This window comes from Anastrepha obliqua, chromosome 6 (genome assembly GCF_027943255.1).
Source record: "Anastrepha obliqua isolate idAnaObli1 chromosome 6, idAnaObli1_1.0, whole genome shotgun sequence".
Lineage (NCBI taxonomy): Eukaryota > Metazoa > Arthropoda > Insecta > Diptera > Tephritidae > Anastrepha > Anastrepha obliqua.
Window position 1 is genome coordinate 36805022 of NC_072897.1, and position 25342 is coordinate 36830363.

The 25342-nt window shown below is 35.3% G+C and overlaps 1 protein-coding gene across 1 annotated transcript; it reads left to right on the top strand.

The window, feature by feature from the left end:
- Window positions 1-1258: 1258 nt before the first annotated feature.
- On the top strand, window positions 1259-18250 carry LOC129250366 (uncharacterized). The gene is made up of 5 exons (XM_054889995.1): window positions 1259-1331; window positions 1404-1726; window positions 8902-8950; window positions 17520-17591; window positions 17649-18250. The coding sequence occupies exons 1-5, from the start codon at window positions 1259-1261 to the stop codon at window positions 18248-18250; spliced, it is 1119 nt and encodes a 372-aa protein (XP_054745970.1).
- The last annotated feature ends 7092 nt before the right edge of the window (window positions 18251-25342 follow it).

Genomic DNA, 25342 nt, shown 5'->3' on the forward strand with positions numbered 1-25342 from the left:
GATAATCATCGACTTACATAGAGAGAATATAAGAAAAAAGTACGGAAAGCCAAACTTGAATCCTATAGAAATTTCTGCAGTAACGTCGAAGAAATGAGGGAAACAGCGAGACTTTGTAAGGTCCTTCATCTAGACCGCTCAGTAAGGCTGGATTCCATTCGAAAACCTAATGGTTCATACACCATTTCCAAATCGGAAACGTTTAATGCTCTACTCGAAACCCATTTTCCGGGTAGTAGAACTCTCTCTGAAGTAGAGAGTGGCATGAACAATAACGGTAAAATCGGTGGAACCTCTGGGTACAGCCGGTATATTGCTAATCGGCTAGTGACAAGGGAATCGATAAGGTTTTCCTTGTCTTCCTTTGAGAACTTTAAGTCCCCTGGACCTGATGGAATGTATCCAGTAATGCTTAAAAAGGAGGAGACAGGTTGATTGAGGCCCTGAAAAGGATCTTCACATCCTGGGGACAGTGTCGAAGCTACCAGAGTTTCGGCCTACCTACCCTACGACTCGTTACCGCCACCTCCTTCGAAGGAGCTAAGAGAAGTAGTTATTCATATATCATTTGAATGGTGACGCGTAAGAATAGTATTTATTCCGAAACCAGGAAAATACAACTATTCCCTAGCAAAAAGTTTTAGACCAATCAGTTTGACATCGTTCATGTTGAAAAGTCTGGAGCGAGTGGTGGAGAAGCATATTCGAGTGGGGGTATTGCCGAGAAGTCCACTTAGTAGAAATCAACACGCTTAGCAGAGTGGAAAATGATGTGAACCAGCTTTCACGATCTTGTTAGCCAGATTGAAGCCGGGCTGGAAGCTGACGAATACACAATGGGCGTGTTCGTGGACATTGAAGGGGCTTTCGATAATGCCACTTTCGGCTCGATATGTTCTTCTGCCGAACGACACGGAGTTAATCAAGCCATTATAAAATGGATGTATTCCATGCTCTCTTAGAGGCTGTTAACCGCTGGTGGGAGCAGTGACGAACAAATCACAGTCAGGGGATGCAGGAACAAACGTGTTACAAATGTATCAGCAGACTTAGTAGACGTGTTTTTGAGTAGTTGCAGTTTAATCCGTATTTTTATTTAATCTACTGAGTGTTAGTTTGCTAAAAAACTACGTAAATCCTTTAAAAGCGGTTCTTTTGTCCGGGTAAATCAAAATCGTAATAAAGTTTAACATAACTACTTGAAATACTGCGAAAAAACCTGGTTGGTTCACCTGTTAAATTGTTTGAATTTACTAACATGCCAAAAATGTCAACACGAACAACGGCCTTGAACAAATTGTCACCATCCCCGCAAACGCCTTCAGTACAAAGTAAGTCCCTTAGTACCGATGCATCAAGCGCTACTCTCAATGCGTAGTTTGCGATAATTGAGAGTCGCCTAGAATCACAAAAACAGAGCATCATTGAAGAGCTAACATTACGACTAAGAGAATCGGAAGAGCGAGTAATGGAGCGATTCAGTGAGTTTTCAGCGGATGTTACGAACTTGAAGTCGGCAGTTAAGCACATGGAAGAGCACGTAAAAAAAACTGAACTGAAATGTGCTAATGTAGACAAATTGCGCAGCGAGGTATATGCACTCACCGAACAACTAAATGTATATGAGAACAGCGCAATATCAACAGATGTGATTGTTAGCGGGTTGCCTATAAGGAAAGATGCGGACATTCTAAATGATTTCTCCAAGCTATGCAAAACGCTTCAAGTAAGACTAGCGCCCGAGTTACATATTCAATTTCAAAGACAAATTCACATTGTAAAACAGACGAAATTGATGAGTTTGTAAATAAAATAATGAACAATAAGTAAAAGTAATTGGAAACGCATTTCCTGTTTTGCAACAGTTTGTCTTACTTGAAAAAGTGTGGGAAAGGAAATGCTGAATAAGATATTCACAACAATTTTGTAAAATTAAATATTAAATGCAAAGTAAGCAAATACATATGTATATTAGTTTAAGTCTAAATGTAATAATTGAAAATATAATAAATCAGTTGTTGAGAAGCCCTTCAAGGCAAAAGTAATCTTTGTTCTTTCTTTTATTTTTTTTCCTTCCCGCTTGAGTAGAATACAAAATTGGCGCAGTCGGTAGGATCCTTTAAAAAGTAAAAGGATCCAGTGAAACGAAATACGTGCGGTGAATAAACAAAATTTTTTTATAACACCAAATCCTAATCCTGCGAATCCGTAGCCAACTCAGGAGTTGACCGGACCCTCCAGGGTATAACTTAACATACTTATAACCTAAAAGATAAAGTGCAGTGAATATTGATTCAATAAAAAGAAAAAGTGAACACCACTAAAAATAAAGTGCAGTGATCATTGATTCAATAAAAAGAAAAATTGAACACCACTAACGATAAAGTGCAGTGAACAATTCTTCATTACAAAGAACAGTGGACACCACAAAATATAGGGTTATTCAATAGTGCAGTGAATACACAGAAATTCGTGTACTAGCCACTAAACTATAATCAAGTGAAAAGCTACAAGAAAAGTACAAAATTCGGCAAGCCAGGCAGAAGGAATTTGATAAGAGGAGGATGGAGCAGGCCCAACAAGAAATGGCACCGGTAGATCTAGTAGAGCAGCTCGCACGAAGGGAGCAACAACTCGAGCAACTAAGATTAGCTTATCTAGATCTACAACAAAGGCAGCAACAAGACCAACACAGACTGGACAGAACACTGAAGAACATCAACCACCTTCCAGCATTTACAGGACACGGAGACACAACAATAAACTCATTCTTCAGCAGCGTGGAATATTTAATATCAACGCTCGAAGATGAAGGACAGAAAAAAGAAGCAGTAAGGACCATATACTACAAAACAATCCAAGGAGAAGCTAAAAACGCAATCATCAACATCCTGGAACCGGACAATTGGAAACTAATTAAAGACACACTGAAATTGAGGTATAAACCAGACACAGAGCCTCATGAAATCTACAAGCAAGTTGCCAATTTACGAGTCAATACGGTGAGTGGGTTAATTACTGTAATTCAGAATATTAAGTATAAAACTGACGAGTTAATAGTATATTATAATGGTGAACTTGGCATAGACTTGACAAACATAGACAGCTTGTTAGTGAATACTATAAAAGAGATGACCCAAGGGACATTACTCGACAAAATTTACGAACAAAGACAATTAAGAGATATTTTGTATATAATGAATCAAAGAAGGTTTGAAGACACGTGCATAAGACCCGAATACAAGAGATTCGGAAGAGAAGAAAAACATAAAGGACAATTTCATAATAAAACATCGTATAATAATCAGAATAGGACATATAATAATCAAAATAGGGATGAAAGAAATAACCGACAATTTCAAGAAAGAAATAAGTGGACTAATGATTTTTATAGGCGCGAAGAGCAAAATGCTTTTAATAATCCTTTAAATAATTCGGGAAGATACAGATTCCAAAATGACGCACGAAATAATAACACCCCAAGACATTTCCAACGTGTGCCACAAATGGGACACGCTAGGCCGTATTCCAACCAAGTTCGCTGGCAACCGCCTAGACAAAACCGCACGGAACCCATGGAAGTGGACAATATTGAAAGGTGTTATAACAATCCTCGAGTGGCAGGACACCCTAATCATAAGTTTGGCCAAGATCGCTTAAACTTGGGTAGGCAAAGCCCAGAAGGACCTGAAATTAATAATAGCATATTTTTTACGAGGCAGCCACTGAATGCCTGCCAAAGATAACATTAAAGATCGTAAATAAAGAATACGTAGCACTAATATTAGATACAGGTGCCAGTCTTAGTTTAATTAATAAGGAAATAAATGATTTTGATATATTGTATTGTATATAAATTTCAATATCCCATAACATTTAGTACATTAACAAATAAAGATACAATAAATTATGAAATACACACAAAAAGCCCGGAGCAATTTAATTTACCTAACAATGCCAGGATTCGTTGGAAGATCACCCCATTAAAAGGGAGAACTTATGATTTCATTATAGGTATCGATATATTAAACTTTTTAAATGCCCAAATAAATATAGAAAAAGGACAAATAACACTAAATGGAAAAATATCTTATTTTATTAATAACCCATATAAATTTAATCAAATTTACATGCTTGAAACTGGTGATCCTAAATTCGAAAGGCTTCAATTAAATCATTTAAATAACGAAGAACGTAGTGAAATTATAAAATTATTGTACTAAACCGATATAACAAGTTATTGTTTAGAGAAGGCGATTTATTAACTAATACAACAGAAATTCAGCATGAGATAAAAACCATTACACAACAGCAAATCTATTCAAAGCTATATAGATACCCACCTCAACCGAAGCAGAAGTAAGGAAACAGATCAGAGAAATGGAGAAACAAGGTATAATTAGAAAAAGCCATTCAAGATATGCAAGCCCATTTATAGTCGTGCCAAAAAAAACGGATAATTCAGGCGAAAAGAAATATAGAATAGTTGTTGACTATAGAAAGCTTAATGAAATCACCTTAGACGACAAATATCCCTTACCCAATATAGACTCAACTCTAGACAAATTGGACGACATTAGACTTAGCGAAAGGCTATCATCAGATTTTAGTAAAGGAGGAAGACAGAGAAAAAACTGTCTTCGTAACTCCTCATGGTCTATATGAATTTATAAGAATGCCATTTGGTCTTAAAAATGCGCCAGCCACATTCCAACGGCTGATGAATAAAATCTTGAGAGATCATATTAACAAAACTTCTGTGGTATACTTAGATAATATACTAATCTTTAGTACTTCTTGAACTGAGCATATTAAAGCAATAAGAGACATTTTCAAAATTCTCGAAAGTAAAAATTTGAAGATACAAGTTGACAAATGAAATTTTCTAAAAAGAGAAACAGAATATTTAGGGCACATTTTAACAAAGGATGGCATGAAACCAAACCCAAATAAAATTCCAATTATCCAAAATTTAGAATTACCCAAAACCGAAAAACAGATAAAAAGTTTTTTGGGAATAACAGGTTCTTATCGCAAATTCATAAAAGATTATGCGAAAGTAGCCCAACCAATAACAAAATACCTAAAGAAAGGCGCAAAAATTAATGTAAAAGACCCAACATACATTGAAGCTTTCGAAAAGTTAAAAACATTAATAAGTACACATCCTATTTTACGTTATCCCGATTTCAATAAACAATTCACATTGACAACGGATGCATCTAACTATGCGATTGGTGCGGTACTATCGCAAGAAGGTCACCCAGTGTGCTACGCTTCAAGAACATTAAATAACCATGAGAAAAACTATTCTGCAACGGATAAAGAATTCCTAGCAATAATGTGGAGTATAAATTATTTTAGGCCTTACATATATGGTAAAAAATTTAAAATCCTTACTGATCACCAGCCAATTAAATATCTCCATTCCAAATACAAAGGAAAAGACATGTCACCCAGGCACCAGCGATGGCTATTAAAATTATGTGAATACCAATTTGAGATAGAATACCTAAAAGGAAAAGAAAATAAAGTGGCAGATTTTTTAAGTAGACTAGAAAATAGTGAGGACACTATTTCAGAAAAAGCGGGGAGTGAAAATACCATGGTAGAAAATACCAATATTTTAAATTTTTTTTTCAGTTAACAATATAGAAGATGATGTTACAATGGCAACAGTACATTCAGTCGAGGAAGAATTGGGTGATCATTTTTTTATAAAAGAAGAAATTGTGAATAAGTACAAAACCCAAATAATATTAACAAATAATAAAAGGGAAGAATTTAAGGAAGTACATGGGAAAAGAATTATTTTTATTGCAAAAAGTGACTTTAACCTAATGGGAGACATTTTTAGAAGATACATTTCAAAAGGGAAAATAGGGATATTTTCGGAACTATCCGACCACAACTATAATGTAGTACAAGAGAAGCTTATAGATATGTATTCAAACGATAGCCAGATTAATTTTACTAAGTGCACCATGAGAGCACAGGACATTGAAACTGAAGTGGAAGCAGTAAAACAAATAAGAGTGAGACAAATGTAAGAGAGAGTATGCACTCTGGCATACAAGAAACTTATAATAAAATCAAAAATATAATATATTTTCCAAAACTCATGGAACTCATCCAAGTGGTAATTAATCAATGTGACATTTGCCAACAAGTAAAGTATGAACGACATCCGATTAAAAATAAACTCCTTCAGATAAAAACCAAATCATACATATGGATACATACGTAATCAAAGGATTTACCCTTTTGACGACTATAGATAAATTTTCAAAATTTGGCGCAGCGTATCCATTGAATGACAGAAATCATATGACTATAATAGAAAAACTAGAAGAACATATCACTAAAATAGGAAAACCAGATAAAATAATAGCAGACAATGAATTTAAGACAATAAGGATAAGGGAATTTCTAACAGAACAAGGAATCGAGTTACATTTATCTAAGCCCAACAGCCATACAGGAAATGCCGATATAGAAAGATTTCATAATACGATGGCAGAAAAGTTTAGGATTTTGTACCAAACTAATAAAAATTTACCTATCAAACAATTAATTCAACGAACAATCAGAAATTATAACGAAAGGTATCATTCAAGTATTAAATGTGCACCAAAAGACGTTCAGGAAGGACGTTTAGATCTAGGAAAAATTAAACAAAACTTAGAAGAATGCAAAAGAAAGAAAAAAGACGTGAGGGATTCATAAAGAACTACAAAGCAGTTAGGCACAAAGAACAACCTAAATATAAAAAAGGACTGTTAAAAAATATTCATCCATGCAACATTAAAAGACAATATAAATTTACAGATAATGACCATACTCATACTAATAATGACCTCGACACCGATAATTAAAGGAGAACTGACCACAATTGAGTTAAAAGACCAAACAGGATTCACGGACATTCAGTTAGGACTTCAGGAAATAGTTAAGGATACAGATATAGTACTCCATATAATTGACGTTAAACAAATAGAAGATATTATTAATGAAATGACAGAAAATATTATACAAGTAAAGACAATTAACAAAAATGTATTACAAACAGAATTATTAGAAGCGAGAAATAAGTTAATGACATTAATACCAATAGAAAAAAGGCATAAGAGAGGACTTGTAAACGCAATAGGTACTGTAGCAAAATGGACATTTGGCACAATGGACGATGACGACAGACAGACAATTCAAAAACATTTAACACAAACGGGCGAAATGTTGAATCAACAAATACACATAAATGAACATTTTAATTTGGCAATGAAACAAATAAGAAATATTGTACAAGATGATAGGAAAGAAATTGAAAAAGGACTTAACAGTATAAATAAATTCATAGACGAAGAAAATCAAACATATGTACTTACAACAGATGACAAAAATTCAGTTAATAAAAAGTAAAATAGAACAAATCCAAGACAATGTAGTCGCAGCCAAATATGGTCTAGTTCACCCAAATATTCTAACAAATCAGGAAATTACCAATTATAACATTGATTTCAATAAATTAAAATATTTACAACTAGGAATAGCAACTTTTAATAATACCTATCTAATATTAAGCATTAAAATTCCAAAATCATTTATACAAATAAAAATAAGAAAAACTGTACCACTACCAAATAAGAATAAAAAAGAAATAGAAGCAGAAATAGAGGAAGGTTTTACTTATAAAGATAAAATTATGAAATTTGAAGAAAATAAACATTTCAGACAACTAAAACCCAGCACTCATTGTATAATAACAAAAAATTGTAAATTAATATCAAGTAAAGAATTAGAAATTATAGCACTAGACGAAAAAACAGTCCTAGTTAAAAATGCATTCAATTTATTTGTAAATAACACATGTAACATATTATAAATGACACTGTTTTGAACGGAAATTACGCAATCCAATTTAACAATTGTTCAATAAAAATTAATGATTATTATTACTCTAATTGGATTGAAAGACTCGAAGAAAATATTATGAGATTGCAATATGACAATATAAAGAATTTTACAGAAAAACTTACATTCGAACAAATAGATGAAGAGAATAAAATAAATTTCAAAAATATATCTAATTTGAAAATTCATAACAAAATCATATACGGGTGTAATTTCTTTCTAATTTTAACAATAATATTAATAATTGTCATTTGGAGAACAAAACTAAAATATATTAAAATAAATCTAAATAAAAGAATTCAGGAGAATTCACTTTCAAAGACAAATTCACATTGTAAAGCAGACAAAATTGATGAGTTTGTAAATAAAATAATGAACAATAAGTAAAAGTAATTGGAAACGCATTTCCTGTTTTGCAACAGTTTGACTTACTTGAAAAAGTGTGGGAAAGGAAATGCTGAATAAGATATTGACAACAATTTTGTAAAATTAAATATTAAATGCAAAGTAAGCAAATACATATGTATATTAGTTTAAGTGTAAATGTAATAATTGAAAATATAATAAATCAGTTGTAGAGAAGCCCTTCAAGGCAAAAGTAATCTTTGTTCTTTCTTTTATTTTTTTTCCTTCCCCTTTTTGAGTAGAATACGAAATTCCCGCACCCGGTTACGACCAAACAATAAAAGCGTAGCTCCCATTATAATCAAATTGAACTCTGCTGCAGATCGCTCTCAACTGCTGAAAGCTGTAGCTAAATTCTGCAAAGATAAGAGACGAGCACTTTCTCTTAGTGATGTCGGCGTCAGTATTGAAGGGAAGCTATTTATCCACGAATGTCTTACGAGAAAAAATCGCGTACTAATGCGTTTGGCTATGCAGTATAAAAAGCAAAAGCGTCTAACGTCAGTTTTCTCTGTTCGTGGGCAAGTGTTTGTTAGAGCTCGACCCCAAACTGATGCTGTAATTATAACTGAAAAACGAGTATAGAGAGCATTGCAACTGCTAATATGTAAAAACAAAAACATTTATGCGTTATATTATTAATATTATGTCTGCGTTAAATTTATTCTCTTATTTATCATTTATGTTTTCCAAACTCTTTGCTTTGCATTGTAATCATTTTTATTTTAGTATCATTTTTATTTCGTTCATCTCATTTGTACTTTTCATATTCTTGGCTTTACCTATCTATCTCACTATCCCCTTGCTTTATTTAAATTCCTCCACCTTGCGTATACTCCCAACCATAAACTGTCAATGTGTAATGAAATAGCAAAAGAAGTAGACAAAGAACATGCAAGAGGATTGCTTAAACTCATTTCTAATCGCTACAATGGGTTTAATGTCTGTCAGTTGAATGCGCGAAGTTTGAATGCTGAAAAAATTGACTATTTAAATTTTGTTTTTGATAATTTGAGCATTGACTTAATATGTATTACAGAGACATGGTTTAAAGACTATATTGATAATAATGTACATATATTCTCTGTGCGACTACACTATTATTAGAAGTGATAGGACTACGAAGACTCGAGGAGGTGGCATTGCTTTATATTTTCAAAATAATTTTAAATGGAAAGAGATCTGTAGATCAGATCATTTTCAAGAAGTCGAATACATTTTTGTTGAATTTTATGATAACAATACCAAATGTCTTGTTGCATGCATTTACAACCCTAACAATAGAAATGACCTCTCAGTGATATTTGATAAATTAGCGGAATTCCACATCTCCTATGAACATATTATTGTGTATGGTAATTTAAATGAAGACCTTCTTTGTGATAATTTTTCTTCCAGGAGTTTGATAGATAGTTTCCAATCATTAGGAATTTCCTTAATCAATGAATATGCTACTCGCTTTGCACCCCACTACAAACCAAGTCTTTTGGATGTATTTTGCGTCAGTGACAGAGATTACGTCAGTCATATTGATCAGCTTCCTATGGCTGGAGTTTCCGACCACGAGTTGATATTCTTATCTTACAACATCCAGTTCAACAGACACAATCAAGTAAAGGAGATATTTTTTAGAGACTTTAAGCTTATTCAGCATTATCTCTTAAATAAGGAGGCTGCCGAGCTTAATTGGAATATGTGTCGGTTATTCACAACAGTGGATGAAAAACTGCAACATTTCAATGCTTTAGTCAGGTTGATAGGTTTGATAGGTTTGTTCCGTTGCGTAAAGTTAAAGTCCACGGAAATAGAAAACCATGGTTTACGCGTGAGATATTGTCTTTAATTAGAGAGCGTAGTAAAGCATATAAGAAATGCAAAAATGATAGAAACACTCACTCGTGGCAAAAATATCGTGTAGCAAGAAATAAAGTAACTGCAATCACTAGAGATGCCAAAAGGGCTTATCTACAATGGGAGCTCAATGATTGTTTACCTCCGAAAGTCCCATGGAAAAACCTTAAAACCTTAGGTGTCTCAGGAGAGAATAAGCCCGTGTGCAGTTTGGACCCAGAAATCTTAAATACTCACTTTCTAGCATCTAACAGGGCTCCACCCGACATACCTGTAAAAGTTCCTCTACGAGAGCATGTTGATGACGGTGAGTTTGAATTTGTGTCTGCAACAGGGATGGATTTGATACAGTGTGTACATACTGTCAAATCTAATGCTATAGGGACCGACGGCATTTGCCTTACATTTCTTAAAACTATTCTACCATTTGTAATACCATCACTTACGCACATAATTAACTTTTCAATCACCTCGTCTACATTTCCATATCTTTGGAAGATAGCAAATATAATACCTGTGCCTAAAATAAAATGCTCTACCGCTCCTCAGCACTTCAGACCAATAAGCATTTTACCTGCCCTATCGAAAGTATTTGAAAAATTTTTGGCGCGACAAATTACCTGCTACTTGGACAAGAATAATCTGCTGAGTAATTTCCAGTCGGGTTTCAGAAGTCTGCATAATTGCTCCACAGCTATGCTTAAAATTTTTGAAGATGTTCGCTCTGCTTATGATAAAAACTACCTAACAGTGCTAGTATTACTCGATTTTTCAAAAGCATTTGATACTATTGATCACAACATTTTACTGCAAAAATTGTGCTATCACTATAAGTTTGGAGCATTTTCTCTGCAACTAATAAAAAGTTACCTTTGGAATCGGCTACAACAAGTTAAGTGTGGTGATAACTACTCAAGTCTAAAACCAATTACGTCAGGTGTGCCGCAGGGCTCTATTTTAGGTCCAATTTTATTTTGCATTTTTATTAATGATATTGTTGAGTGTTGCCAAAATTCGTCGATTCATCTCTATGCTGATGACACCCAGATCTAACTGTCAAGGCCAATAGGTCTTATTGAAGATTTGATAGCTAGGCTTAATGAAGACCTCACTCGTATTTCTAAATGGCCCAAATCTAACAACTTGAAATTAAATGAGTCAAAGACGAAGTCGATTGCTATTTCTCATTCAAAGTATGACCTTAGCTCTTTGCCGCCAATATTACTTAATGAAGTAAATATTAATTTTGATGACATAGTAACTAACCTGGGTTTCAGAATAAATTCAAGATTATCATGCGTTGACCATGTAAACTTTGTTGTAAACAAGGTATATAATATTCTTAGAAAGCTATATTGTACTGCCTACTTACTGCCACGGCAAACTAAATTAAAACTTGTTAGATCACTCATTGTTCCTCATGTATCATACGCTGAATTAGTATATTGCAGGCTTGATAATAATTCGAAACAAAAATTGCAAACCGCTTTAAATAATGCAGCGCGTTTCGTGTTTGAAAAAAGAAAATATGACCATATATCTATCTACTCAAAAAAGATTCTCGATCATAACCTCGACTCGTATCTCAAAATACGCTCTGTTTTGTTCCTGCATAAACTAATATACACAAAAAAACCATTGTACCTGTAAAAAACCATTAAACAATGCCAGTGCACCCGAACATTGAATCTAATTGTTCCGACTTACACTTACTTGGAATCACAACGCATGTTCTTTGTCAGTGCCTAAGGAATTCTATACCAACTACAATAAAGCTTATAAAACAAGCAAGGAGTTTTAAAACTGCAGTTTCCAACTACTTCTAACCTTTAATACCCCTTTCCTCTTCTTCTCACTTACTACTCTAAGTTTTAGTCTATAAGTTTAATAGTTAAAATAGTTTTAAATCTAAGTAGCATTTCTATGTATACCATCCTCGTATTCTAGAATTATAAAAAGATGTACTACCACAAGACCCTGTCTTACTATGTACAAAACAAATCAAATAAATTTAAATTCAAAACTCGGTTTTCACGTCCATGCATATGCGAACGATGTCTGTGCGCTTACATCGGATAAATCCTTAAGGAGGCTTTGCATGAAAGTGCAAAGGATTCTTGACAAAATCGATGACTGGTGAATGAGACAAGGTCTTTCCGTTAATCCGAACAAAGCAACCTTAGTCTTGTTTACGAGAAAACGGAAATTGGATGGACTCAGTCTTCCACCATTGAAAAGTATGATACTTGGTCTTTCCAACGAAGTTAAATATCTAGGAGTAATCTTGGATAAGAAGCTGACTGGGGAGACACACGTTTCACTGAAGGTGAATCGTGCATTGAAGATTTTTCAGCAATGCCGTAGAGCATTTGGCAAAACCTGGGGTCTGAAACCTGCTGTGGTCCTATGGATATACACAGCACTTATCAGACCAATCATCACTTACGCTTCTGTGGTCTGGTGGCGACGGAGCATGGTTAAGTCCACAATCCGGGAACTATACAGGCTGCAAAGAAGTGTATGTTTATGCATCACGGGTGCCATGAGTACAACCTCTGGTGATGCCCTAAATGCTATTCTTGATTTGCTCCCCCTGGATCTTAAGATACAACAGGAAGCAATAAAAGCAATGTGTAGACTCCACAAATATCGTTTCTAGCACGAAGATGGAACTTTGGGACACAGAGAAATCTTTAAGTTGCTGTCGGAGCAGTATCCACTGTTTTTGGCACCTAAAGATGACCTGATACCCACAGTTTCTTTTGGAAGGAAATTTGATGTCAGATTTCCATTGCGTGAGCAATGGAGCAATCCAGAATGCATGCAGGTTTGACGGATATTTTCTTTACCGATGGGTCCAAGAATGAAATAGGTTCTGGAGCCGGATGGTACTTAAACGATAGTAATAAGTATCACTATGCTATGGGGGGAATGGCAACTGCTTTCCAAACAGAAGTTTTTGCCATCCTAAAAGTAGCCGAATGGATAATCGAGAGGAGATGGAGCGGAAAACAGATTGGAATTTTCAGTAAAAGTCAGGCTGCATTGAAGGCCCTGGAGAACGCGAAGCAAACCTCAAAGATTGTTCAAGAATGTAAGAAAAATCTTAATTCTGTCTCAATACAAAACAGGCTTGTACTTATATGGGTTCCGGGACACTCCGGTGTTCAAGGAAACGAAATTGCCGACGAATTGGCCAACCGTGGATCAGCGGTGCTCCCACAGTGGCCAGAGCCAATAATCGGAATCAGTCCCGCAGGAATCAAGAATTGGATTAGCGATTATGTAGGCAATATACATAAAGAGCGATGGTCCGGTCTGGAACGCTGCAGAACTGCAAAGTGTTTTGTGACAAGTCCGAACAGAAAACTTATGGTCAGAAGAAAAGATATTCGGTTGATGGTCGGCATCATTACAGGACACAACCCATGGGGTCAGCATATGACCACCATTGGAATCATCGAGAACCCGGTATGCCTGTCATGCTTGGAGGAGGCGGATAGCACTGAGCACTTTCCCTGTGAGTGTCCTGATTTTGCCAGAGCAAGGCTACGAGTATTGGGTTCCGATGTCATGAGAATGAGTTATATTCGTTCTCTAAAACTGGAGGATATTTACAGATTTGCCAAAGAATCTGGAAAATTCTCACAGGGCTAACTATCTCTATCTCTGTCTCTATTCTTTCCTATCTCTTTATCTGGTACTTTTCTCTTTCCCTCCTTGACTATCTACCCCCTTTCCAGAGCTTTAAATACAATGGGCTCTTAAGCCCGAGTGTTTTAGGAGCCACTAAATATCCTGGTGCTCCTTGGCTCGACCTTTTCAAATTCAAATTCAAGATCCAGCTTGATGCTAATTTCATCAAATAATATGTGTTCTGTGCCGGACATTTTGCTAGCAATTTTGCTTACATTTTTAACGACATTGGCATCGAAACCTGGAACAACATACCTGATGGGGCGCCAACGCAAAAGAGATGATTTGTGTGGTAAACAAAAACCTAGATCGTCACGTATAAAAGAATATGCTTTAGTGGACATATAGTTCAAATTTTATGCCAATACCTTTTCGTCCTCATTATACCAACCTTTTTTGGTACTGACGATCATTTTTGCAAAAGTTAAGGCATCGCTGCTACAACTCTCTTCCTTTTATTGCACGTTTCTACAACTCAGAATATTTATTTTTTAAGTCATTATTTTCTTTTTCAAGCTCCTCAATACGTTTATTTAATTTGACCGCGTTGCTCTGATAATAGCGAGCAGAGTGAGCAAACCGTTCGCGAGTGGTTGTGGTTTCTAAGTCCACGCAGATCTGATTACTATAACTAGCCTGCCTGTTTTCCTCTAATATCGAATATTTCTCAAACTCTTCCAGAGTTAAATCTTCTTCTACTTGCTTAACTACCCTACTATAAGTTGCAGTGACGGGCGGGCAAACCCAATCAGAGCCAGCACTAGGTGAGCGACTTCTATTAACTGGCTCTAAATTAAAAAGCCCCTTTCAAAAGTTTATATTTTGTAACCAATGTGGGTTCAAAATGGCGTTGGCAAATAAAAACCCGTTCAATGGTTGACACTTGCACGGTGCAAGCCAGGGCCCAATTCTTACGGGTCTCTTCGTCCCTAGGAAACGCAAAAATTAAAGCTTTATCCTTAGGCACGCAGCTCTCGATACAGCAGCTCCTTTTTTTCTTTTTTTCGGTCCACTTGTTCGGTGGAACATCATCATAGCCTAATTAAAATTTTTATTTTTATTTTTACAAAATTTAAATTGAGGTATATTCATCATAATCAACCGCACCCTCCGGAGATTTATAGTTTTCAAGTAATTTATTGTTAAAATTGAGTAATTTAGCGAAAGGATATTGTTGTTTTGAATACAAGTATAAAAACCAGTAAAAAAACGTTTGTGACCATATATTTTATGAATTGAAGTGAAATTTAGAACAAAATACATATATGTATTCTATTGTACCAAGTTATAAGTGTATTGTATTATAATGTGTGTAAATATTGAAAGTTATAAAAGTTGTTCATGAGCCACTCCCTAACATCTCAACCAAGTTTCATTAAATAAATCATTATACTTGGCCTAAAATTCTTAAGATACTTTGGTCCCACGGCATCCTCCTCAAAATTTTGAATGCATACAAATGAATTATGCATTGGTATTTGCATTGAGGGTGAGATCCGCAAATTCTCCTTCCACAAATTTGATAATTCCCGGTTTTTGGGAAACGAAATTTTATTCAATTTATATTTTCAAACAAACCTAAATGATTTATCATGATGATTTGATTTAGTATATGCGCCAACATTTTGTTTATTGATTTAATTTAAAAAGAAGGATTTAAACAAAATATATTATAAAACGACCTCAGATTTAGGTGTGTGTGCGTTTTAGTAAATTTAAAACTTTACAAATTTGATGAAAATTTTTACTACTTTTTTGAGTCGAAGTTAATTCATAGAGCATACAAGTGTTTTGATATATTGATATATATGTATATATATATATATATATATATATATATATGCATGTATTATGTGAGTTATGTTTGTGCAAAAGTTCAATTGCATATTCACTTCTTATAGTGTTACATATGTACATATGTGCATAAGCATGCAGCAACTATGACCTATCTCACGAGCATCGCCTTATCATATTCCATGGAATGATTAGGGAGTGAATATTCTAATGATCAAATTCCTGCCTAACAAATGCTAAAACAATTCTCATTTGCATGTGCATGTACATATTTGTATGTGCGTATGCACATTTGATACCCTAGCCTATGTACGTACATATTTGTATTCTGAACTTCCAGCAAAACAATGGTTATTAATATACATGCATGTACATACAACCGCACACACAGGGCACTCAATTTATTTCTCTAAATGTGTACATATGTCGTCGAAAGCTAAAATTCTATGCCTAGCGACTACCAGAAAAAAAATGCATTAATTAGCGCAGCCGTAGCGGGCATCATTCTAGTTGCCATAGTACTGAACAGTTTAAAATAGTCACAGCGGCGCTGAACAGTTTCAACTATAGTACTGTACAACAAAACCTCATCATCAAAAAGTTTATTGATAAATTCGAGTTCATAGTTCTAAGAGCAAAGTGCTTTCATTCATAAAACAAGCCGCCCATATGCCAATTTTCTCAACCATTCGAAAATAGTCAATATTGGAAATATGTCGCGTAGAATTATTTGCCAATATTTGGTAAATCTTGAATTTTTGTCAAGTCGAGTGTCCGCGGCTCCGTACATACATATGTATGTATGCATCAATATATGTATGTAAATATGTTTTTTTTAAACGCTCAACCGCAACTGCTTTCCGTAAAGTGCGCGCATGACCATACAGTAACTTTCAGAAACAGCACAAAAGTTCTGTGTCGGACATTTCAATACTAGAAGTAAATTTCGAAACAATTAGGTTATGTTTTCTGAAAGTAAATAGTTAATTAGTATATTACTTTACGTATGTAGCTCTTCAATTGATAAAAAGTGCACAAAACATACATATGCATATATCTAGAGGATTAGAAACTTATGCTGAAAACAGTGAAGCCCGCACGGAATTTCCTTACCGCATGCCCTTACCGTGCACAAAACTGAGCAAAACTATTTCCCGTAGATAACAGCTGTTTTAGTTGGTTACATACACACAAACAATATTTACAAAATACATCGGTGACAAAATGGATGAAGAAGACATCGAAATTTGCGACTTATTTCTTAATTTATTTCAACTATATATTTTATATAAAAAATACAAGGACCAAAAAAAGTGCAGAAGGTATAAAGTTCGGCCATTAAATAGGAATTGGGGCACAAGTGGTTATCAAATCCAAGTGTTCCGCAGAATGAAAGCATTGGAGCCTGACGAATTGTTTTCACACACAAGGATGTCCCCGCCTGTGTATGAGCTGCTTTTAAAATTAGTGAGCAGTTCCTTTAGGAAGCCAAAACAGCGGATTGGTCCTGAGGAAAGACTATCTTTAGTTTTGCTGAATGCATATTGAGAAAGCGAGGCTTCAAGTCGATTAATATTTATTTCTTATTGGTTGTTTAGATATTTGTCACAAGGTGTATCTGTGAAGAGCATTGCATGGAGTTATAAGTTAGGTGCAACGACTGTGAAATAGTACAGGAAACTTGTGAAGTTATCTGGCGGCTACTTTCTCCAGTTTACGTTAGCGAACCTACAGAATCCCAGTACAGGGATATTGCGAAGGATTTTTTTGATATGTGGAACATTCCAAATTGTGTTCGTGCAATCGATGGCAAGCATGTTGCAATCAAATGTCAAGCCAAGTCAAGTTCGATGTATTACAACTGGCCGTTTGTGATGCCAAGTATACTTTCACTGCAGTAAGTATCGGGAGTTATGGTAGTCAGAGTGACGGAGGTAATACATTTTAAATGTAATAAGTTATTTCACCTAATACATATGTATATTTTACAGGCATTTTTCAACTTTCATCGTTTGGACAGAACTTGATGCAAAATACTTTGCCACTACCGCCTCGCGCGCGTATATCTATGGAATCGCCTCAACCATTACCACATTTTTTCGTTGGTGATGCTGCATTCCCATTGAGAACAAACTTGATGCGTCCATATCCGGGTTTTAACTTACCAATAACCAAGCGGATTTTTAATTATCGCCTTTCAAGAGCGCGTAGAGTAATAGAGAACAGCTTTGGAATATTAACGGCGCGATGGAGAATTCTTCGCACCACGATTGAATGTGACCCTAAAAATTGCGAAAAAGTAGTGCTAGCCTGCATTGTTTTACACAATTTTATAATTTTAAACGATCACAATCGTTGGTATTGCCCTGAAAATTATGTTGATCGACAAGAACCAGGCAGCATCGTTCATTGTGGGGAATGGCGACGAGAAATTAATAGTGAATCGTCATTACCACGTATACGGACTACAATTCGGAGAGCCTCAACAAATGCATTTAATATCCGCGATAGGCTTGCTGATTATTTCATAAATGAAGGAGCTTTACCATACCAAGATGACATAGACCTTTCCATTGGCGGACCCTACATATAAAATTGAAAGACATGTGAAGTGAAACAAATATATATATAATGAATTATTTATTATTTATGTTTATTTATTTATGAATTTTATTTACGAACTTTTAGATATGCAATTTATGTACATAAATATACTTACAAATATAAAGTCCAACTAAGAAAAAAAAAACTACGAACCCTCATTCCGGCTCCTGCTCTATTTTAAATATCACCTCCAGGATACTCTGCATGGCCCGGGCTTGCTTAGCTGCACTCATTTTGGCAACCGTTGAGCCAATCATGTAACCGAATGAGTCCGCCGAGTTGTTTGATTTATTTTCTTTTTCTAGGCATCTCTTTTTCAAGAGATCGATTGCTTCCAAGATGCCATTCTCAACCTCAGCACTTCTGTCCCGTTTTTTTCCGCTAGGTCGCTGTGACTGGGGTGGAGATGTCGCTGATGTTGATGGCAATGGTGAATCTACATCATCAAAAAACTCTTCTGGTGGCACTATTGGTGGCAACGGTGATAGCATAGAAGTAGCAATTGAAGGCGTAAGCGAAGCTACTTCTGGGCACACATTTTGTGAGCTCCTAATTCTTTAAAAAAACATTATTAGTTATCGCTTTATAAAAATATTTCAACTATACTTACGGTCGAGGAATAACATGCGGACTTAAAAATTACATGCTTTCAAGCAGATACCACGGCCTCTGGTAGTCTGCTCCACTGCCTGATGGTGCTTCTGATTTTCTGGCTTCTCTGCCATATCGATCGCGAAGAGCTAACCACCTCCGTCTGCATACCTCACCTTTAAAGTAACTTTGTTATGAAATTTGAAATACTAGTAAATATAGCTCCCACTCACCACTTGTGCGCAGCTCCTTTCCCATATCATCGTTTTCCTTCCCTGGAACTTATATAGGCAACACTACGTGGTGAGAGAGCAATCAGCTGGGTCGAAATTACGGAATTTTTTTAATAATCGTGAAATAAAATCTACGGTACTACGATACGGAAGGAAGGAACTTTTCGTTTACATGGGGTTCCCATTAGTTTGATTGAAACAGCTGGGTCGGAATTGCGTTTACGGGCTTCACTGTTTTCAGCATTACTCTGAAATCAGAGTATTTGAAGGTTACTGTACATACATGCAATGCTGTGCCTATGAATGCGCGCTGGATTTCTTGAGAAGTTTTACCGTAATATTTTTTGCTGTGGTAAGTGCACATACATGCACACAGCATGTGGACAGAGGTTGTGGTCGCGAGTGGACGTGAATGTTAAAGTGATGCTTTAATTTTTAAAATTTAGGGTTCTAAACGCTGAAATTAAAGAAATAATGGTGCTAATTTGCATCTAAGTGCGCACCAGCGAGACCGGTAAAATATGGAAGCAAAATAATCTAAGTATAATAAATATCTTTTAATATTATTTTGCCATTTGTTTCCTCTAAATTGTTTTTGTATTGAAATGTTATCAATTTCAATTCGCCAAAGCCTTCGCTCAGCCTTTCAATGCTGAGAGAATGCATCATAACGTTGGAAAATAAAGGCGGCAAAACAAAGAACAATTAAGCGGTCACTTCTATTTTTAAACTCACTCCTCTCGCTGGACCTTGGCAGTAGCAAAATTTGCTATTGTTTGCCTCAAAGTCATTTTTTTCCTATTGAGCAGTCAATGTTACTATGTGCCCATTTACACGAGGAGACATCTGGAAGGGAAACATTTTGTTCGGCGGTGAAGGACGGCCGCGGAAGAGAGAAGGGAATTTGTCTCCTGTACTGGCGACACGCTTTGCTCTTCTTATTCGTATTTCCATCTTAAAGCAATTTTTGACAGTTGCTTCATTTGTTTTCTTCTTTTGTGGGAGAAGGTTCTGAGTTATGTGTTGGTTTTCAACCAAACGGAAGATAACAAAGATGACAAACATCCGAACACTGCTTGGGAAATACACGATTATTTTTGCTAGTAAAGTAGGTATAATTTAAAATATATTATGGGGCATGTTTACGTTGAATTCTAATTTTCCCCGCATTTCTAGATACTCAAGTTAATATAATTTAAGTTAATTATTTATGTATGAAATATTTTTAATTTAATTTTTTTTATTCAAGTACAACAAATTATAAATATATTTAAATAAAAAAACAACAAATTATTTATTATTTAACCAGTTTGCATTTTTCATTCATATATTTAAGAAATTTTTGACGAACGTTTTCCGCTTTACATGTAAGCGCGTGCGAGAATACATCCGAACCAGACGATGCTAAAGCATGAAATGTCAAAATGTTGCCGAAAACAATTTTGCCCGTGTGGCCGCGAATGAGACATGAAAAGAGAATTTCCAGTGTCTCCCTTCCAGATGTCTCCTCGTGTAAATGGGCACTATTGGTGTTACTGTGTAGTTAGTGCTGCGTTATGTATGTTAGTATTATCATACGTTCGCACCCTAATGCTAAAAACAGTGAACACCGCACGGAATCCCCCTACCGCAGTCCCTTACCGTGCACAAAAACTCATCCCCGAGAACAACTGCGTTCTTTTAATTACATATTTACACAATACGTCGGTTTGTGTGTGTGTGTGTTTGGTTGTATCTACACAATGTTTCCATTGATATTTTTGCTTACACACTTTTTCACACATCCGCGTTATCAGTTACAATTTTTCATCTATAGTATTATTTTAAAACATGGCGCTATTCTGACTAAACTACAATTTGTACAGATATGAAATATGTATATATCAAAAGAAAGGTTTTGATGAGCATATTTCCGGAAAATTATAAAAATTAAAATTGGTTAATTTGTTCATGAAATATTTGCGTGTAAAGTTATCAAAATTTTCATATTGATAACAGCGATGTCTATGCAAAGCGGGGTGACACACAAATATACGCATATATATGAGTTCGTTTGCTTTGTTTAGCTCTCTTTCTAATGAGCATATGTGACACTTTTATATATTAAAAGTTATGATGATTAGAAAAGTATATATTTTTATTCATATGTTATATGTAAGAACTTATGCATATAACATTTTTAAAATTTTTTTCAGTTAAATCAGTAATTTTTTTTTAAATTACTTCATTATAAACTACATTCAACGTCAAGTGTTCGTTATTGCCCATTTGAACTCGTATATTTTCCCAGGCTCTAACCCGGCTTAACGCAACATAAAGTTGGCCGTGAGCAAAGCAATCCTCCTTTAAATGAAGCCCCACCCTTGATAATGTTTGTCCCAGGGCCTTATTTATTGTTATGGCGAAGGCTATTATAATGGGAAATTGGCGGCGTTTCAACGTAAAAGGAAGTGTGGTTTCGTTCGGCTGCAAATTTATACGAGGCAATAGAAATCGCCTTCCCTGAGCCTCTCCGCATAATACTTCCGCGTGCAAACAATTCGGATGCATTTGTTTTATGATAAGTCGTGTGCCATTCACCAACACAATTATACATTTTTTTTTTTGCCATTCGTAAAATTTCTTGGATTTGCAAAAGTGAAAATTTTGTTTTCACAGATCTTTACGTTTTAAAAAAATTTAAGAAGAATGGTAAAAAAAATGTTCAAAGTTCATATTCATATATGATTTGATAATGGCTGCATACATAAAAATATACATATACACACATAGAATACAATACAAAGAAAAAAAAAAGAAAGTGTGTGGTAGTTCACGGAACCCGCACGATTGAAGTGAAACTTCTTTTATCAACAAATCAATAATTTAACTATTATTTCAATATAATGCATGCAGAAGTCATGGAAAGCATGGAATGGAATTTTATTAAACAGAATTATTTATTTATTTTAATATAAAAAGAAATGAATTTATTGTACTCAATTACATTTGGTTCTCGGCATTGTCATTATCATTATTGGATTCGTTTTCCAAAAATGAAACAAGGGCTTTATGGTAACTGAAATACGTAAAAAATGATCTACATTCTAATCTATCAAGGTATCGATGAAATACTGCATCAATGGTAGTTCCGCATCTTGTTGTTGGTACTACAAATTATCACTTATCGTACAACCGGAGGATTCACTGTCACGGTGTTCAACAGTAGCTCTTAATTTTTTACGCTCCAAATACTCACGTTGCCGTTCAGCACCTGTTTTCGGTTTCCGTTTTTGTTGATTTGATGCCATATTTAACAGAAATCAATCAACAAAACAAAATATGTTTGTAAGATTTGCTCAAAACTACACACACACTCTATGACGCGTCTCGCGTTACTAATATAATATTGTGTTTGGGATAACTGTCAACTGTTTCCACCGAAATGCGTTCGCAAAGTGTATGGTCTTTGGTATGGTAAACAGATTTATGATACATTATTTTGCGGCGACAGCACAGCGCGATAGCCCAGCGGCTAGCAATGTGGGCTTCCGATCCGAAATCCTTGGTTCGAATCACAAGAAAATTTTTTTTTTTTTTTTATTCATCTATTTCATTTTGTTTTATGATATGTTTATGAGCAGATTTTTTTCATGGCAGAAATACACTCGGAGGTTTGCCATTGCCTGCCGAGGGGCGACCGCTATTAGAAAAATGTTTTCATTAATTTTGCTTTCACCGAGATTCGAACCAACGACCTCTCTGTGAATTCCGAATGGTGATCACGCACCAACCCACTCGGCTACGGCGGCCGTCAATCAAATGTCATATTTACAAATTACATTCGATAAGAATGCAATAATAAACGACCGCATTACATTCACGACGACACGCCACGCCAGTCTTTTAACAGATGGCGCTGGCATAGCGTGAGTTTTGCGTAGTTTAGCGTAGTTTTACTCCTCACAGCGTTTCATCCACGCCACGCTTTTAACAGATGGCGCTGGCGTAGCGTCACATATCGATGAAACGCTATGGTTTTACTCCTCACAGCGTTTCATCCTTCGAGACAAAAGAAGTTTCACTTCAAAAACACTTGTATATCTGTGTCAAAAAGTTCGTTTATTTGATGGGTAATAGTGTTCTTTTAAATGGCGTTGGGCATCGTCTATTACTATAAAATTTGTCTGAGAATAGCCCAAATACAGTTTACCTTTGAAATGGTATCAAACTAGTATGTAACCCCCAAAAATCGGGTGGGCTTTCTTCCCACGGAAAGTAAACAGCATATGTGACACTTTTATATATTAAAAGTTATGATGATTAGAAAAGTGTATATTTTTATTCATATATAATATGTAAGAACTTATGCATATAACATTTTTAACATTTTTTTCAGTTAAATAAGTAATTTTTTTTTTAATTACTTCATTATAAGCTACATTCAACGTCAAGTTTTCGTTATTGACCATTTGAACTCGTATATTTTCCCAGGATCTAACCCGGCTTAACGCAACATAAAGTTGGCCGTGAGCAAAGCAATCCTCCTTTAAATGAAGCCCCACCCTTGATAATGTTTGTCCCTGGGCCTTATTTATTGTTATGGCGAAAGCTATTATAATGGGAAATTGGCGGCGTTTCAACGTAAAAGGAAGTGTGGTTTCGTTCGGCTGCAAATTTATACGAGGCAATAGAAATCGCCTTCCCTGAGCCTCTCCGCATAATACTTCCGCGTGCAAACAATTCGGATGCATTTGTTTTATGATAAGTCGTGTGCCATTCACCAACACAATTATACATTTTATTTTTGCCATTCGTAAAATTTCTTGGATTTGCAAAAGTGAAAATTTTGTTTTCACAGATCTTTACGTTTTAAAAAATTTTAAGAAGAATGGTAAAAAAAGTGTTCAAAGTTCATATTCATATATGATTTGATAATGGCTGCATACATAAAAATATACATGTACACACATAGAATACAATACAAAGAAAAAACAAAACACTTAAAAATGTATATCTGTGTCAAAAAGTTCGTTGATTTGATGGGTAATAGTGTTCTTTTAAATGGCGTTGGGCATCGTCTATTACTATAAAATTTGTCTGAGAATAGCCCAAATACAGTTTACCCTTGAAATAGTATCAAATAAATAACTAATTTGTCTCTCTCTCCTCATTTTTTAAAACTATTTAATATATTGAGTTTTGCAAAAAGGATCAAACACACACAAAATTTTCAAGTACATACATACGTTTATATATTGTATATTAATATAGTTCAATTGTACCATATGTAAGGTTATGTTACCTTTATCTATACTAATATTATAAGGAGGAAAACTTTGTTTGTTTGTTTGTTTGTAACGAATAGGCTCAAAAACTACTGGACCGATTTTAAAAATTCTTTCACCATTCGAAAACTACATTATCCAAGAGTAACATGGATTACATTTTATTTTGGAAAAAATAGGGTTCCATATTTGGATTTTTCGGACACAAACTGAAAAAAATCTTATATATAAAATAAAGTCAACTTTTTGTGTGTGTTCGCTAACCGGCCGTGTCTCACCGAATTAAACCAAACTTACACACATTGTTAAGAAGGTATTGAAGATGGTTTTCGTATAGTTTGGATTCCTATTGGTGGATAGGGTCTCGAGATATAGGTCAAAACGTGGACCCGGGTAACCTTCGGATGTGTATGTACAATATGGGTATCAAATGGAAGCTGTTGGTGAATGCTTTAGTTCAGAGTATTTCCATTCGATCCGTGACTAGGGTCTCGAGATAGAGACCAAAACGTGGACCCTAGAATGTGTTTGTACAATATGGATATCAAATGAAAGCTGTTGATAAGTGCTTTAATACGGGGTAATTTTCATACCTATTGATGACTAGGGTCTCGAGATATAGGTCAAAACGTGGACCCGGGTAACCTTCGGACGTGTATGTACAATATGGGTATCAAATGGAAGCTGTTGATAAGTGCTTCAATACCGGGTAATTTTCATACCTATTGATGACTAGGGTCTGGAAATATATGCCAAAACGTGGACCCGCCGTGTTTTTGCACCGAATTAAACCACACTTACACACATTGTTAAGGAGGTATTGAAGATGGTTTCCGCATAGTTTGGATACCTATTGGTAGATAGGGTCTCGAGATATAGGTCAAAACGTGGAACCGGGTAACCTTCGGATGTGTATGTACAATATGGGTATCAAATGGAAGCTGTTGGTGAATGCTTTAGTTCAGAGTATTTCCATCCGCTCCGTGACTA